Here is a 13,544-nt window from a genome sequence, read left to right on the forward strand (position 1 = left end):
ATAAAAAAGGGGGAAAAAAATGCATGTCAATAGGCAACAACCACAACAAGATATAAAGGTGAAAAAAAAAAGCAACGAAAAAAAGTCGTCAGAAATAATAAATTCAACATAATGGCTTTTCCCCTATTCCCTTTAAAGATATTATCTCACAAATATCTTTGAGTATATTTTCGTTGTTTTCAATTTCATTATATATATTGTTGCCATAAGCCTAAAAGCATTTTTTTCTTCCTGCTTTTTTCTCTTTTTTTCCCCCTTCCCTTTTTTTTATTTTTTTCTTTCCCGCGCATAATCCGCACAGTTCCTCCTACGAGCATAAAGCGCTACCCCTTTTCCCCTCTTCTATCTTCTTCTTTTTCTTGACGTTTGACAACAACAACAACAAAAAAAAAAAAAAAAAAAAAAAAAAGAAAAAAAAATAGAAAACCAAAGCCAAAACAAAAAAAAAAGAAGAAAAAGAAAAAAGAAAAAAAAATACTTCAGTGAACAAGGAACTACCCTGAAAAAGACTTTTCGTTCTTCAATGTTGAGTCCCTCACTTAATCTATAGAAATCGCTCACCCTGATTTGAAAAGGAGAATCGCGACCTGGCCAAAGTAAAAATATAGAAAGCTGTGAGTTTCATGAGTAACGTAACTGCCAAAGTTTCGACCCACAATACAGTGCCACGTCGGCTGATACTTCTTGTCAAATTCCTTTTTAATGTAGGCGGCAACGTCCTTTTCAATGTTGAATTTTTCCATTGCTTGCAGAGCCACCTCAATGGCATCAGCCTGCATGTCCTCAGGCATGTCAGCGTTTTTTATTACGGCCTTCCGATCGGCAGACATGACTCCCCTCCAAAAAAAAAAATTTTTTTCTTTTAGTTATTTACAAAATACTTGAGGCTAAAAGTATATATAAGAGAAAATAAATAAATAAATAATAAAACCCAAGCAATATGCAGCAAAAAAGGCAATAAGCGCACGCAGGAGCAAATAAAAATAATAACAAAAATAAACAGCCGTGCTTTATTTGTTTTCCTTCACATATCATTGATCATTTTCTTCATTTGATGACAAAAGTAAATAAAAATAAATAAAAAATCACAAAAGTAGTAACATTTCTAAAATATGCATCCTAAAATCCCAGAAAAGTGCAACACATTTTGCAGATAATTTACAGATAAAAAAACGGGCCTCATCCAGATCTTCAGCAATTCCTAATAAAGGCCTTCTTGATTTGGCACAAAATAAAAAACATACTAACAATTACAAATCATAGTGTAAAAAATATCTTTTTTTTTTTTTTCCATTGCGCTAAGGGCGCTTCAGTGCGCAGGCGATACTGTTTTTCTCTTTACTGGTGTCTCTTTTTTTCCCTTGTTTTTCTCTATTTCGTTCCTTTTTTGCAATTCCTGTTGGACCAAAGAGTGATCCACCTGAGCACATGAAGGAACAAAATCATTTGGAACTTTTATTGTCTTTTTTGGTTCAACCACATCGCCGCGCTGAGCGCGCTGAAACTTCTTCTTCCAATACTCCCGTTCTTTATTTAATTTTTCAATATCTTTCCTTTTATTATTCTCCGGTGGAACGAACACCACGGGTTCTCCCTCTCCAAAAAACAAGCTATGATAGTAGCCGGGTGCAGTCTTTCGTTGTGGAGATGCATGATAACGTTCCTTGCTGAAAGGCATAAGCAAAGGAACAGAAGGATCAATTACAATTCTGGCGCTTTCACTGTAATCGGCACGCAGTTTCCCGTCTTCATTAAGCCTTCCAACTGTATCCAGTTTTGTCACAACATCATTTATGGCACTTTCATTTTCGGATACCATTCGCTTCCACTCACTTTGAAGATAATGAGGAATAGGCGAAAAAATATATTCTTCTTCTCGTTCAATATCGTTTAAAACCACATCAACGTCAATATCCAGGGCATGAGCGTCGGTTTTGGAAAGAGAATCAACAGCACGGATAATGAACGCGCCAGAATCAGCAATGCGATCAAATTCCCTTTTCAAATCATAAATAAAGGACAATTCTTGAGACACCGGAACACTTTGCCTTTCGGGAGACCTACGCAATCTAGAATCCCTTAGAGCAGTGCCAATTTTAAGGCCCGTTCGTTCTGGGGAAGTATTCATACTCATTTTAATTTGCGATTTATACTTATTTAATTATCTCCTGTTTAAACTCCAATTAATTCAAAAAAGCAAAAAAAAAAAAATAAATGTATTGATGTCCAGAATAATTTACAAAAAAAAAGTAATTCAATACAAGGTCCATGAAAACATATATAGTGAAGCGCGATACGCATACGCGAAAACGAAATAAACACAACAAAAGTAAAAATTCACTTCGTCTAAGAAATCAAACCCCATGAGAAAGTCTGGACCCCCCATTTCGCGCGCGGCACCCCGCCGTCCATCCGAAAGGCCGCGGGAGGAGCGCGCAAGCCACGCCAACGAAAATGATAGCCCTGGCCGTGCGGGGGGGGGTGGCGGTTTCGCGGCCCGGCGGCGTGTCTCCACGTTTTTGGCGGCTTTCCCCCTTCTATTCCCTTTTGGGTCCCGCGAGGGTCGCGAAAATTGTTCCGTACCGCGGGTTCCCGCGCAGGGTCGTGGAACTTTTTTTTCTCCGGGGCGGGGTCGCGAGTAGGGCATTTTTCTCTTGTTGCTTTGCGGTTGTTTTTTCTAGCGATTGGATTTGTTATTTCTCTTCGCTTTATTTTTTCGGTGCAGGAATTGTGGGTTATTGCCAACAAAAAAAAAAAACCCACGTTCTTTACCCTTCGTTTCCCGCGGGAACAAATTAAGGACGTTTCTTTTTCCTCTATTTTGTTTCTGAGCAATAATTAAGTACGGACGGAAAATAATTTGGCGGTAGCTTTTCAAATTATATTTTTGTTTTGAAGATTCTGAGACAATTATTATACCAGGTTCTTTTTTTTTCTATTCCTTCTATTTATCATATTTGTTATTCTTATTTTTCTGCTAATAAAAATTTTTCATTGTTATTATTGCAAAAGAAAGAAAAAAGCATCTTTTTTTTTTTGTTTTTTGACTAATACTTTTTAATTATATATGTATATATTATCTTCCTCCCTTCATATATATAAAGAGTTGGAAAAGAGTGAAATTTGAAATGCTTTAATTATATTATTATTGTGTTTAGATAGATGCATGTTTTTAGCAAAAATGTCTTCTCCTTGGCCTTGATATGAGTAAGAAAAAATATGTTTTTCCTTTTTGTTTTCTTTGGTAATCTATATTTTTAACCCCTCAATATATAAAAATATATATATATATATATATATATATTTAGAATTTGGTCTTTTTCTTTGCCCAGTATTTTCGGCAAAGAGTCTATGCCCATATCTCTTTTTTTTTTTTTTTTTGTCTTACTATATATATATGCTTACAAAAAAAAAGCTTTAATTTTTCCACACAGCCATGTCCGATGATGAGGGAAACTTTACCCAGCAGGGAGGTGAACAGACCGGATCTCTGACCTACCCAATGCAGGCTGGTGCTCTCAAAAAGGGAGGCTACATTTGCATCAATGGGCGCCCCTGCAAGGTGATTGATCTTTCTGTGTCAAAGACTGGAAAGCATGGACATGCCAAGGTCAGTATTGTTGCCACAGATATTTTTACTGGTAACAAAATGGAGGATCAGGCCCCCACCACACATAACGTGGACGTGCCTTTTGTGAAGACGAGCACGTACAGTGTGTTGGACATTCAGGAAGATCGTACAGACCCCAGTAAGCCGGCTCATCTTTCGCTTATGGACGATGAAGGAGAGACTCGTGACAACCTGGATATGCCTCCAAATGCGGAACTAGCTGCTCAGATAAAGGAGCAGTTTGAAGCGGGAAAGGATGTGTTGGTTGTTGTGGTTTCCGCAATGGGAACTGACCAGATTCTCAGCTTTAAAAATGCTGTTGAAAAGTAAGGCGATAACAATTTTTTTTTTTTTTTTTTTTTTTTGTGTGTGTGTTTTTTTATTTGTAAGAATATATAAATTTTGTTATTCCGAAAGGGTTGTTTTAAATATAACGGAAATCAAAATATTTTATTGTGATTTTTATTTATCTACGCCTCATTTCTTGACGGGAAAAAATATTTGCTTTTTTTTCTTTCTATATATATATATGCTTACAAAAAAAGCCCTAATTTTTTTACACAGCCATGTCCGATGATGAGGGAAACTTTACCCAGCAGGGAGGTGAACAGACCGGATCCCTGACCTACCCAATGCAGGCTGGTGCTCTCAAAAAGGGAGGCTACATTTGCATCAATGGGCGCCCTTGCAAGGTGATTGATCTTTCTGTGTCAAAGACTGGAAAGCATGGACATGCCAAGGTCAGTATTGTTGCCACGGATATTTTTACTGGTAACAAAATGGAGGATCAGGCTCCCACCACACATAACGTGGACGTGCCTTTTGTGAAGACGAGCACGTACAGTGTGTTGGACATTCAGGAAGATCGTACAGACCCCAGTAAGCCGGCTCATCTTTCACTTATGGATGATGAAGGAGAGACTCGTGACAACCTGGATATGCCTCCAAATGCGGAACTGGCTGCTCAGATAAAGGAGCAGTTTGAAGCGGGAAAGGATGTGTTGGTTGTTGTGGTTTCCGCAATGGGAACTGACCAGATTCTCAGCTTTAAAAATGCTGTTGAAAAGTAAAGCGATACCACTTTTTTTGTGTGTGTGTGTTTATTATTATTATTATTTATTTTATTTTCCGCTTTATTGTTATTATTTTTATTTTTACTGGTTACCGTTGCTTTCTTGTTTGGCGGCATTTTTTATTTTATTTTATTTATTTATTTTTTTGAATATTACCTGAAAATCATTCTTAGCTTTTTTTTGCCCTATTATTGTTATTTAATAATAATACTAATAATAATAATAATAATAATAATAAATTTATTAATTATAATAATAACAATAATAATAATAATTTTATTAATAAGGGAATAAGGGTTTTATGTGGTTTTCTTTGTAACATGAGTAATAATATTAATAATGCAGTATTGACAATTACCGACAGAGGGCAATGGAAGCCCGCAAAGGGAAATGATAGGGTTTTGAGGTACATTGTTCAACGGGCCCCAACAATGAGGGCACGTTGCCGGAAATGCTCACAGTATATTGTGAAAGGAGAACTTAAATGGGGAATACCCATTCGTCATACTCACGGAGAATATGGGTGGATAACAGCATGGCAACATATAGGGTGTACACGGATTTCTCAAATCGATGAGGCCATTAATATGATTTTTGGATTTGAAAAGCTTTCTTCCGAAGAGCAGAATGAAGTATTGAAAGAAGTGACATCTTCTAGTTTACCGTTTCATTTACTTCCCCTGGATCCTGATGATTTGGTAAAGCGAGGTTCCCTTCCTGAAATGGAGCCGTCCTCTGAATTATTACGTCCTCTTCTTCGATACCAAAAAGAAGGGCTGAGTTGGATGGTAGCTCAAGAGCGGTCTTGTATTGGTGGAGGTATTCTCGCTGATGAAATGGGAATGGGAAAAACAATACAAATGATCAGTCTTTTACTTGCGAATCGTGTTATGGGGCCAACTTTAATTGTCTGCCCGGTTAGCTCTATGCTTCAGTGGAAGGCTGAAATAAAAGAACATGTTGTTCCAGGGACGTTGTCTATAATTGTAGTAGATCGTGCTATTCATGTTAAAAAAGACGAAATGGAAAACGCGGATGTAGTCTTAACTACCTATCCTATGATGGAACAATCGTGGAGAACCGTAGTAAATAAAACTAAAGTATCTTGCCCTTATTGCGAGCAGCTTTTTCTTCCACGTCAACTTGTTGTTCATAATCGATACTTTTGTGGTCCCAAAGCTAGGAAAACAGCCAAGCAGAGAAAGCGAGAAAAGGGACGTGAAGATGTGAATGTTGTAAAAAATCGTAGAGTTCAGTCCAAAGAAACGATAAAAAAGGGACTTAGGACTTTGCGTGTTGATGTTGACGATACCGTTGACGAAGGAGTTTTTGTCAGCGAGAATGAAAACAAGAATGAAAGAGGGACTGTTGGGCCAATGGGAATGTATCGCGAACTTATGCTGGAGGCTGGACGTACAGTCAGAAGTCGATGGGAACCTGCTAAAGAACTGAGTGATGGTACCGATAGTACGAGTATTTCAGTGAATATTAATACAGAATCAGATGAGACCAATGAAGAAGAGATACATAGAGATGAGGAAGCTTTTATTGCCTTTCAGTGCCCCAACTGTAAATTTCAGTTATTACGATATCCTTTTTGTCCCAAAACAGGTCAACATCATGTATTGTCCGAGGGCCTGAAAAATATTATTGAAACTGATAATGGTGGTGATGATATCGATATTTTTGAATCTATTTTCCACTCAATAAAGTGGAGCCGTATTGTATTGGACGAAGCACATCGCATAAAAGGTCGTAATACAAGTACTTCCAGAGCGGCTTTTGCTTTGCAAGGTGAATATCGATGGTGTCTTACAGGAACTCCTTTACAAAATCGTGTGGGTGATGTTTATAGCCTTATTCGCTTTCTCCGCATGACACCTTTTGCGAGGTATTATTGTGGAACCGAAGGATGTTCTTGTTCATCCTTTTCACATCCGTTTTCGGGAACCAACTTGCGTCAGTGTATCTTTTGTGGTCATGGGCCGGTACAACACTATGCGTATTTTAATCGTTACATAATGAATCCTATATTACGCTATGGCTATGTGGGAGATGGTCGTCAGGGGATGATGATGTTAGCCAACGAAGTACTTCAGAAATGCATGCTGCGTCGCACAAAAATTGAAAGGGCAAGTGATCTACATCTCCCTCCCCTCACGATTGAAATTATTAAGGTGAAACTCACGAAGGAGGAAAGAAATTTTTATGATTCACTATACAAGAAAAGCGCTGCCGCATTTGATACTTTTGTGGATAAAGGTACTGTTTTGCACAACTACGCTCATATCTTTCAACTATTAAGTCGGCTACGCCAGTCTCTTGATCATCCTTTACTTGTTGTGGAGTCTATGAACGTGGGGAGGGTTGCGCATCTGAAGGGTGTTTGCGGTATTTGTACGGAGGGTGGTAATGAAAATTCTCTCCAGGTAAATCCTTGCAGACATACTTTTCATCGTGTTTGTCTTGCTCAGTTTATCGAAAGCTTACCTGGAAATGAATACCGTTGTCCTACGTGCTTTGTAACGATCAACATTGACTTGCGTCAATTACGCTCTGAATTGGAAGAAGAAGAGCCTGCGCCAATAATGCCTCCTGAAATTGAGGATGAACTTATCGAAGAAGAACAAGCGGGGAAATTATTCTGTGATGGAGGTACCCCGATGGGAATCTCATCTACCTCTGAAAAGGTTGTTTCAACACAAAATAAACGAAAAAAAGATATTTTATCTCGCATTGACTTTTCCAACCCTCTCCAGGGAAGCAAACTTGATGCTATTGCGGAATACATTCTTTCTGTGCCCAAGGATGAAAAAATAATTATTTTTTCACAGTTTGGGGACATGTTGGAGCTTATTCAGATATGGCTACAGAGAGCATCTGTGAAAGCCGTAAAACTCACTGGTTCCCTCATGCTTTCCCAGCGTCAAGCCGTGCTACAGGCATTTTTGCATGACCCAGGAGTTCGTGCGATTCTTATTTCTCTCAAGGCAGGTGGAGAAGGTTTAAATTTACAAGTTGCTAATCACGTTATTCTTGTAGACCCTTGGTGGAATCCAGCGGTTGAGATGCAGGCGGCACAGCGAGCGCATCGCATTGGCCAAACAAAGCCTGTTCGCGTGGTTCGCTTTGTTGTGGAGCGTTCTGTTGAAGAGCGTATGATGGACCTACAGGATAAGAAAATGCTTGTGATTGAAGGTACCATTGATGGTAAATTCAGCTCGCTCCAAAGTCTCAGCGAAGATGATCTTCAGTTCCTTTTTACACGTTAGTATACTTGATAACAATGTCGCACCTGCCTGTTTGCTTTATATTATTTATTTGTTTATTTTGGCGATTCTGGTAGCGTTTAAATGCAGTGGGTTTCCTCTGGTAATATTTTTATTTTGTATTTACTGGTCTTCTCTTTGTGTGAAGAGTTTTGCGTGACCCACTGTCGTGTAGAAGAAAACAATTGAAGGCGTTTGAAAAGAATTGAAGTAATAAAAGAACACCAAAGTGATTTAAGGAAAAAAAAAAAAAAAAAAAAAAAAAAGGCCAGGCCAGAAAGGAAAAAGGAAAGCAGCACACCAAGTAAGACCAGAAACGCTGAGGAAATGGGTATACCTCTACCAAAGCCCGTTATGACACAGCTGCGGGAGCGCCACGGCAATGAAATATTCCGCTGTGGCTCAAGCTGCGTCAATGGATTCCGTGAAAGTATGGAAGATGCACACATCATATACCTTCAGCCTGGATGGGGATTTTTTGGTGTTTTTGACGGCCATGTCAACGACCAGTGCTCACAGTACCTGGAAGGTGCATGGAAGGAAATTCTTGAAAAGGAGAAAATGCCGATGACGGATGATCGCATGAAGGAACTTGCTTTGGAGATTGACAAACAATGGATGGACTTAGGCCGAGAAGGCGGCAGCACCGGTACTTTTTTTGCCGCCATGAAGAAGGATGATAATATTCATTTGCAAGTTGGTAATGTTGGTGATTCGCGCGTTCTGGTCTGCGTGAATGGCCAAGCTAGAGCAATGACAGAGGATCACAAGCCTAACAACAATGATGAGAGACGTCGAATTGAAGATTGTGGCGGTCGTGTTGAGGGTAATCGTGTTGACGGAAGCCTAGCTGTGAGCCGGGCCTTTGGAGATCGTGATTACAAAACCAATACCACTGGTAGCCAACTACAGCAGAAGGTGATTGCGCTTCCGGATGTGACCCATGTGGACTTAACCTGGGGTAGCAAGGACTTTGCCGTGTTGTGCTGCGATGGCGTTTTCGAGGGTCAATTCAGTAATGAAGAGGTTGTGGAATTTATTAAGTTACAGCTTGAGACATCAGATGATCTTGCAGTCATTGCAGGTAGAGTGTGCGAAGAGGCTGTAAATCGCGGTAGTCGCGACAACGTCTCATGTGTAATCGTTCAATTCAAGAGTGGCAAGGACTACGCGGACACTGACCACCTTGAGGTAGTCCCAGGACCATTTAGCCTGCCTAAAAATGGTGTTTTCCGCAAAGTATATGGCATCATGGCGCAGAAGGCAGGCTGTACAATTCACGAGGTCCTAGAAAAGCGTTACGACCAGCTTGTTTCCATGGACAAAGAGCTTTTGCAGGAGGAGTGGCAATGGTTCAAGGGCGGACCGCCTGCCAGCTTGAAGGGGAAGGATCGCACACAGTGGTTTGCCGACCTGTTGGAGCAGCATGCGGCAGAGAGTCCATCGGACAGCCGATCAGAGCAGCTGGAGCGTATTCAGTTGCTACAGCAGCAGATAGGTGTCCCACTGCCTGTCCTGCTTTCTTTGATGGCAGGTCAGACGCAGGAATAATTTCTTGTGCGTGTTTGGGTGGGTTTAAGTCGACAAAGGATTGAATGGCGTTCTGGGGGGGCGTCATCCCCCTCAAAAAGAGCGGGGCCAAGAGCAACAAAGCCGTCAATCAATATATATTTTTATATATATCCATATTTATCTATATTGAAATGGGGACGGGGTAAAAAAAGAAGAAACTGAAGAAAGTGAAGAAAAACGAATGAGAGGGAGAGAGGGAGAGTGGCAACGAGAAAAAGAAAGAGGGAATCACACACTTCTCTTTCTTTCCTTTTCCACAAGCAAAGAAAACAAACATACGCGAAAATATTAAAAGACAAAAAAAAAAAGAGAGAAATATATATATATATAAATAAAATGAAATAAAACAAAACACAGATGTCATATTTTCTATTGCCGGGAGTGGTGTTTATACCATTTTATTCACTATGGGAAAGCAGAACAACGAGAAGAAAAAAGAAAAAAAAAAAAAACGAAAAGTGGGCTTCAGCAAGGAACGCATAAGGGTTTTCTCAGGAGGGCAACTGCGTGGTAAATGCAGAAACGAACAATGGATTGGAAAGGATGACAATAATGTAACAATTGAGAATACCCCATGCCGGAGGCAACGACAACAACACAGAGGGGGAAATAGGGAAAGAGAGGAATGAGGACCCATCCTGCAGAAAATGTGAAGGTAATAGTAAAAGCAAAAAAAGAAGAGGGATGAAAAAAAAAAAAAAAAAAGGGCTAGCCCTCCAGAAGGTAAAGAAAACATATATACGGAAGATGTGAGATATCCACATTTATGATTTTGGGTTGTGCAGAAGTTAACAAGAAAAAAAAAAAGAATCGCGGCAACTTACAACTAAAGGCTGCGAGATTAAAATTGGTGGGCGAACAGGAAATCTTAATTGTGTTTCTTTTTTGCTTTTACCTGTACTTTTGACTTGGTTTCACATTTTCCCGGGCGCTTGGCTACAAGGTGTGTCTTTTCCTGGCTTCTTTTGACCTCAGTTCCCCGCCTTATGATTGTTTTAAATTCTGAGCGGAGCGTTTGCTCACTCCACTTTGGGTCGTTCTGCCCATCTGCTGCTCTTCTAATACATGTTACACGCGGGAAACGGTGGATTGGGAGGAGATGAAGATAATCTTCGCTCCCGTAACCAAATCCACCGTTTACCTCTTTTACCAGATTGAAGAAGGAAAAAAAAAGGAAAAAAGGAAAAAGGGAGAAAAAGAGGATAAGTGAAGCAAGAAATTGAAAGATTAAGGATTAAAAAAAAAAAAAAAAGATTGCGGCGTGTTCAGGACAGATATTCCTGTTTCTTTTTTTTGTTGTTGTCCTCTTGCGAGAGTAATTTCTTTGATGTGGACAAGTTCTAATTGTGTATATAGGTGCAGGATAAGGCGTGCGCTGAAGGGGAGGAGTCGGAACAAGGAGGGTGTCTGTGTGTGTGTATGTGTGTGTGTGTGGAGGGCGAGGGCGGGGAAAACTTTGGTTGTGCCGCGCCATTACGCTCCAGGTGGCCCCAAACGATTGTTCAAGGAAACGGGAAAGAAAAGACCTGGAAAATATCACTGGATATATATATATATATTTAAAGAAGTGAAAGACAGCGATCCTGACGAGAACGAGCGGAGGGAAGCAAAAAACGGGATGCGGCAAAGGCAACCGGGTGAAAGAAAAAAGGAGGAGGGAAAATCATCGGAACACCGAAAGAGGGTCATTACCGTACACCGTGGGAGTGAAATTTTTTTAAAAGAAGGGAGAAGGAGATGATCCCTTTACGCGTGTGACGGACGCGGTCTTGGGGAAAACTTTTCATTGCTTTTTTTTTTTTTTTTTTTTTGTGTGTGTGTGTGCGTGTGTTCCTGTCGTGACAAATGGAGCTTGTTTACAACGTGGTTCTCAATAAAAAAATAATTACTGCGGCGTGTTCCTGTTTCATTGTTTTTTTTTTTTTTGTTTTTTTTGCAGCTGTGCGAAGGTGTCGCAGTTCTTGACTGAACGGCGCTGTGCGCACGACTGCGTATGAAGAAGAATATGAACCGTAACTGCAAAAAAATGGTATATACATATATAGGCGAATTGCCAGACGAAACAGGGTGGGAAGAGGAAGATGAGATGGAGACAAGGGGGGCAGTGCCGGAAGAAGTGTGTGAGGGATGTGAGAACGGGCCCTTGTCATAAATTGTTTGTAGCCGAGAAAAAAACATATATATTACTGTTTTGTGGGTCTTGTTTACGTTAATAAACGTCTTTTTGACCCGTTTTTTTTTTTTTTTTTTTTTTTTTTTTTTTGAAGGGGGGAGGGAGGTATACGAAAGAAATTATCTGAAAGGCAAACGGCTCACCTTCTTCTCCTGTATCTCTGTGCGCAGAGTCTGAAGAAGGCGGAAATGGGCAAGGGTGTTGTGTGTATTTTCATCGTTGAGGAATTTTCATTACCACCTGGAAGCTAGGAAGCAAAAGGGGCAAGAAGCAAAGGTAAAGAACGGTGGATGCCACGCAAAGGAAGACAGAAAATAAAAGGGCACCGGGATAGCATTGAGAGAAGGATTTAAAGGAAGAAGGGCAGATTAAATAATATATAATATATATATATATATATAGTGAATGAAAAGAGGAACGGCTGATGAGCGAAAATTAAATGCACATGCAAGAAGCGAAATTAAAGAGTCAATAGGTCTGTGTGGAGGGTGGAGAGTGTGACTAACAGAGCTCTCTTCATTGCGAGGTAAAATGAAAAAAAAAAAAAAAAAAAGAGAGAGAAAATAAACAGTGATCCTTTGAAAGGCACTGCGAGGCGTCATCAATGTAGTACTGTTGCTTGTTTTCTTTTTTTTGTTCTTTTTTTGTGTGTGTGTGCGCGTTTTTATGTTTCTTTATTTGTGTCTTTGTTTTTTATTTTTATTTTTGTCACTCACACACGCACGCACGCACGCACGTGCTGACACGTCTTGCTTATGGGTAGGAGATTTTCCCAGTGATATCTATCCGCTCGTATTCCTATGGCAGTTTCCCAATGAAGTACACGTTGAAGTTCTTTTATCTTGACCGTCACACCACCCTCATCCCCACTTCACCCACTTTTCTCTCAAATATATGTCTTCCCCATATCAGATCGGAAGCCAAACAGTTAGTTGAACAGGGGCGGACCATGTGCTCATCTTGCTTTTACTGTGCAATTAGCTAATGCACTGCCTCATTGTTATTTTATCAAATTTGTGCTCTCTTATTTTTTTTTTGTCTTGTCTTTCTGTTCCGGCTCTCTGCTGGGACGTTGCTCTTTAGTGCATGAATGTTCTCGTCGTCACAGATGGAGCGCTTGGAGCTACGCTGCACAACATGCGTTGTGGAGGGGAAGCAGCAAAACAAAATGTTTCTTGATGTGGAAGTACGCCTTGGTGACGGTGCAATTTTTCGATGCCCTTCTGCCATGCTGCGCGAGGGGTCCAGGACAGTGTCAGAGCTTTTGGATAAAATGAAGGAGGAAGAAGAATTCTCCACAGAACAGGTAGAGTTGCCATTGCCGTCGGTGGATTCTACTGTATTTGAAACTGTCGCGTTATATTTGGAGCATTTCTATGGTCCAACGGATTCAACCCAATTGGAGGAGGGAAAAAAAGTTCTGAACAATCCTCAGCCAGTAAGACCGACCTCTCTATCAAGACCGGTCTGTTTGCAGGAACTGTACCATCTCAGCGAATGGGAGCATTGTTTTGTTGTTCAGCGACTACTTATGTGGCCACAGGATCTATGGAAGCTCTGTAGGGAAGGCCAATGGGTGGACAGCAGTGCTGAATCGGCGGGATCCCTGCAATCGATGGGACAATGCAATGTTCAACACATTTTGAGTGTATTGGAAGCGGCGACAATGTTGGAAATGTCATCGCTGCGAGACTTGTGCGCGGCGGTGTTGGCCAACTTGCTGATGGATGTGGATGAACGGGGTATTTTGGAGCTGATGGGAGTCACAGAAGCCTTTGGCCCAGAGGAGGAGAGAAAATTGTTGAACGAGTATCCGTGGCTCAAACTGTAAGCAACACCCACACGTG

At 40.5% G+C, this 13,544-nt stretch overlaps 7 protein-coding genes across 7 annotated transcripts, besides 27 other annotated features; 5 read left to right on the top strand and 2 right to left on the bottom strand.

The window, feature by feature from the left end:
- Positions 1-1,078: part of a sequence feature (areas merged during assembly that could not be assigned to a particular haplotype. This can correspond to areas where the two haplotypes were merged or to regions with more than two copies in the genome that were merged during assembly.) that runs on past the window's edge.
- Positions 221-281: a sequence feature (T-rich).
- Positions 384-475: a microsatellite.
- Tc00.1047053506925.104 (dynein light chain, putative) lies at positions 558-830 on the bottom strand (the record flags this gene model as incomplete). Its single annotated transcript, XM_816509.1, has 1 exon — positions 558-830. One exon carries the CDS (start codon positions 828-830, stop codon positions 558-560), a length of 273 nt encoding a protein of 90 aa, XP_821602.1.
- Positions 907-930: a sequence feature (AT_rich).
- Positions 1,065-1,086: a sequence feature (AT_rich).
- Positions 1,079-3,157: a sequence feature (areas merged during assembly that could not be assigned to a particular haplotype. This can correspond to areas where the two haplotypes were merged or to regions with more than two copies in the genome that were merged during assembly.).
- Positions 1,310-2,134, bottom strand: Tc00.1047053506925.110 (hypothetical protein, conserved; the record flags this gene model as incomplete). Its single annotated transcript, XM_816459.1, has 1 exon — positions 1,310-2,134. One exon carries the CDS (start codon positions 2,132-2,134, stop codon positions 1,310-1,312), a length of 825 nt encoding a protein of 274 aa, XP_821552.1.
- Positions 3,158-3,494: a sequence feature (areas merged during assembly that could not be assigned to a particular haplotype. This can correspond to areas where the two haplotypes were merged or to regions with more than two copies in the genome that were merged during assembly.).
- Positions 3,269-3,304: a microsatellite.
- Tc00.1047053506925.120 (eukaryotic initiation factor 5a, putative) lies at positions 3,437-3,940 on the top strand (the record flags this gene model as incomplete). Its single annotated transcript, XM_816461.1, has 1 exon — positions 3,437-3,940. The coding sequence occupies one exon, from the start codon at positions 3,437-3,439 to the stop codon at positions 3,938-3,940; it is 504 nt and encodes a 167-aa protein (XP_821554.1).
- Positions 3,495-13,544: part of a sequence feature (areas merged during assembly that could not be assigned to a particular haplotype. This can correspond to areas where the two haplotypes were merged or to regions with more than two copies in the genome that were merged during assembly.) that runs on past the window's edge.
- Positions 3,952-3,975: a microsatellite.
- Positions 4,177-4,680, top strand: Tc00.1047053506925.130 (eukaryotic initiation factor 5a, putative; the record flags this gene model as incomplete). Its single annotated transcript, XM_816463.1, has 1 exon — positions 4,177-4,680. The coding sequence occupies one exon, from the start codon at positions 4,177-4,179 to the stop codon at positions 4,678-4,680; it is 504 nt and encodes a 167-aa protein (XP_821556.1).
- Positions 4,692-4,828: a sequence feature (T-rich).
- Positions 4,883-4,958: a microsatellite.
- On the top strand, positions 5,004-7,955 carry Tc00.1047053506925.140 (DNA repair protein, putative; the record flags this gene model as incomplete). Its single annotated transcript, XM_816465.1, has 1 exon — positions 5,004-7,955. One exon carries the CDS (start codon positions 5,004-5,006, stop codon positions 7,953-7,955), a length of 2,952 nt encoding a protein of 983 aa, XP_821558.1.
- Positions 8,193-8,218: a microsatellite.
- Positions 8,280-9,503, top strand: Tc00.1047053506925.150 (protein phosphatase, putative; the record flags this gene model as incomplete). The annotated part of the gene is made up of 1 exon (XM_816466.1): positions 8,280-9,503. One exon carries the CDS (start codon positions 8,280-8,282, stop codon positions 9,501-9,503), a length of 1,224 nt encoding a protein of 407 aa, XP_821559.1.
- Positions 9,615-9,635: a sequence feature (AT_rich).
- Positions 9,669-9,752: a sequence feature (GA-rich).
- Positions 9,787-9,878: a sequence feature (A-rich).
- Positions 9,937-9,982: a sequence feature (A-rich).
- Positions 10,188-10,229: a sequence feature (A-rich).
- Positions 10,682-10,778: a sequence feature (A-rich).
- Positions 10,928-10,958: a microsatellite.
- Positions 11,068-11,088: a sequence feature (AT_rich).
- Positions 11,315-11,335: a microsatellite.
- Positions 11,757-11,787: a microsatellite.
- Positions 12,073-12,098: a microsatellite.
- Positions 12,232-12,265: a microsatellite.
- Positions 12,313-12,406: a sequence feature (T-rich).
- Positions 12,407-12,434: a microsatellite.
- Positions 12,788-13,528, top strand: Tc00.1047053506925.160 (hypothetical protein, conserved; the record flags this gene model as incomplete). The annotated part of the gene is made up of 1 exon (XM_816468.1): positions 12,788-13,528. The coding sequence occupies one exon, from the start codon at positions 12,788-12,790 to the stop codon at positions 13,526-13,528; it is 741 nt and encodes a 246-aa protein (XP_821561.1).

The sequence above is a fragment of the Trypanosoma cruzi genome, genomic scaffold (genome assembly GCF_000209065.1).
Source record: "Trypanosoma cruzi strain CL Brener 1047053517123 genomic scaffold, whole genome shotgun sequence".
Taxonomy (NCBI): Eukaryota; Euglenozoa; class Kinetoplastea; order Trypanosomatida; family Trypanosomatidae; genus Trypanosoma; species Trypanosoma cruzi.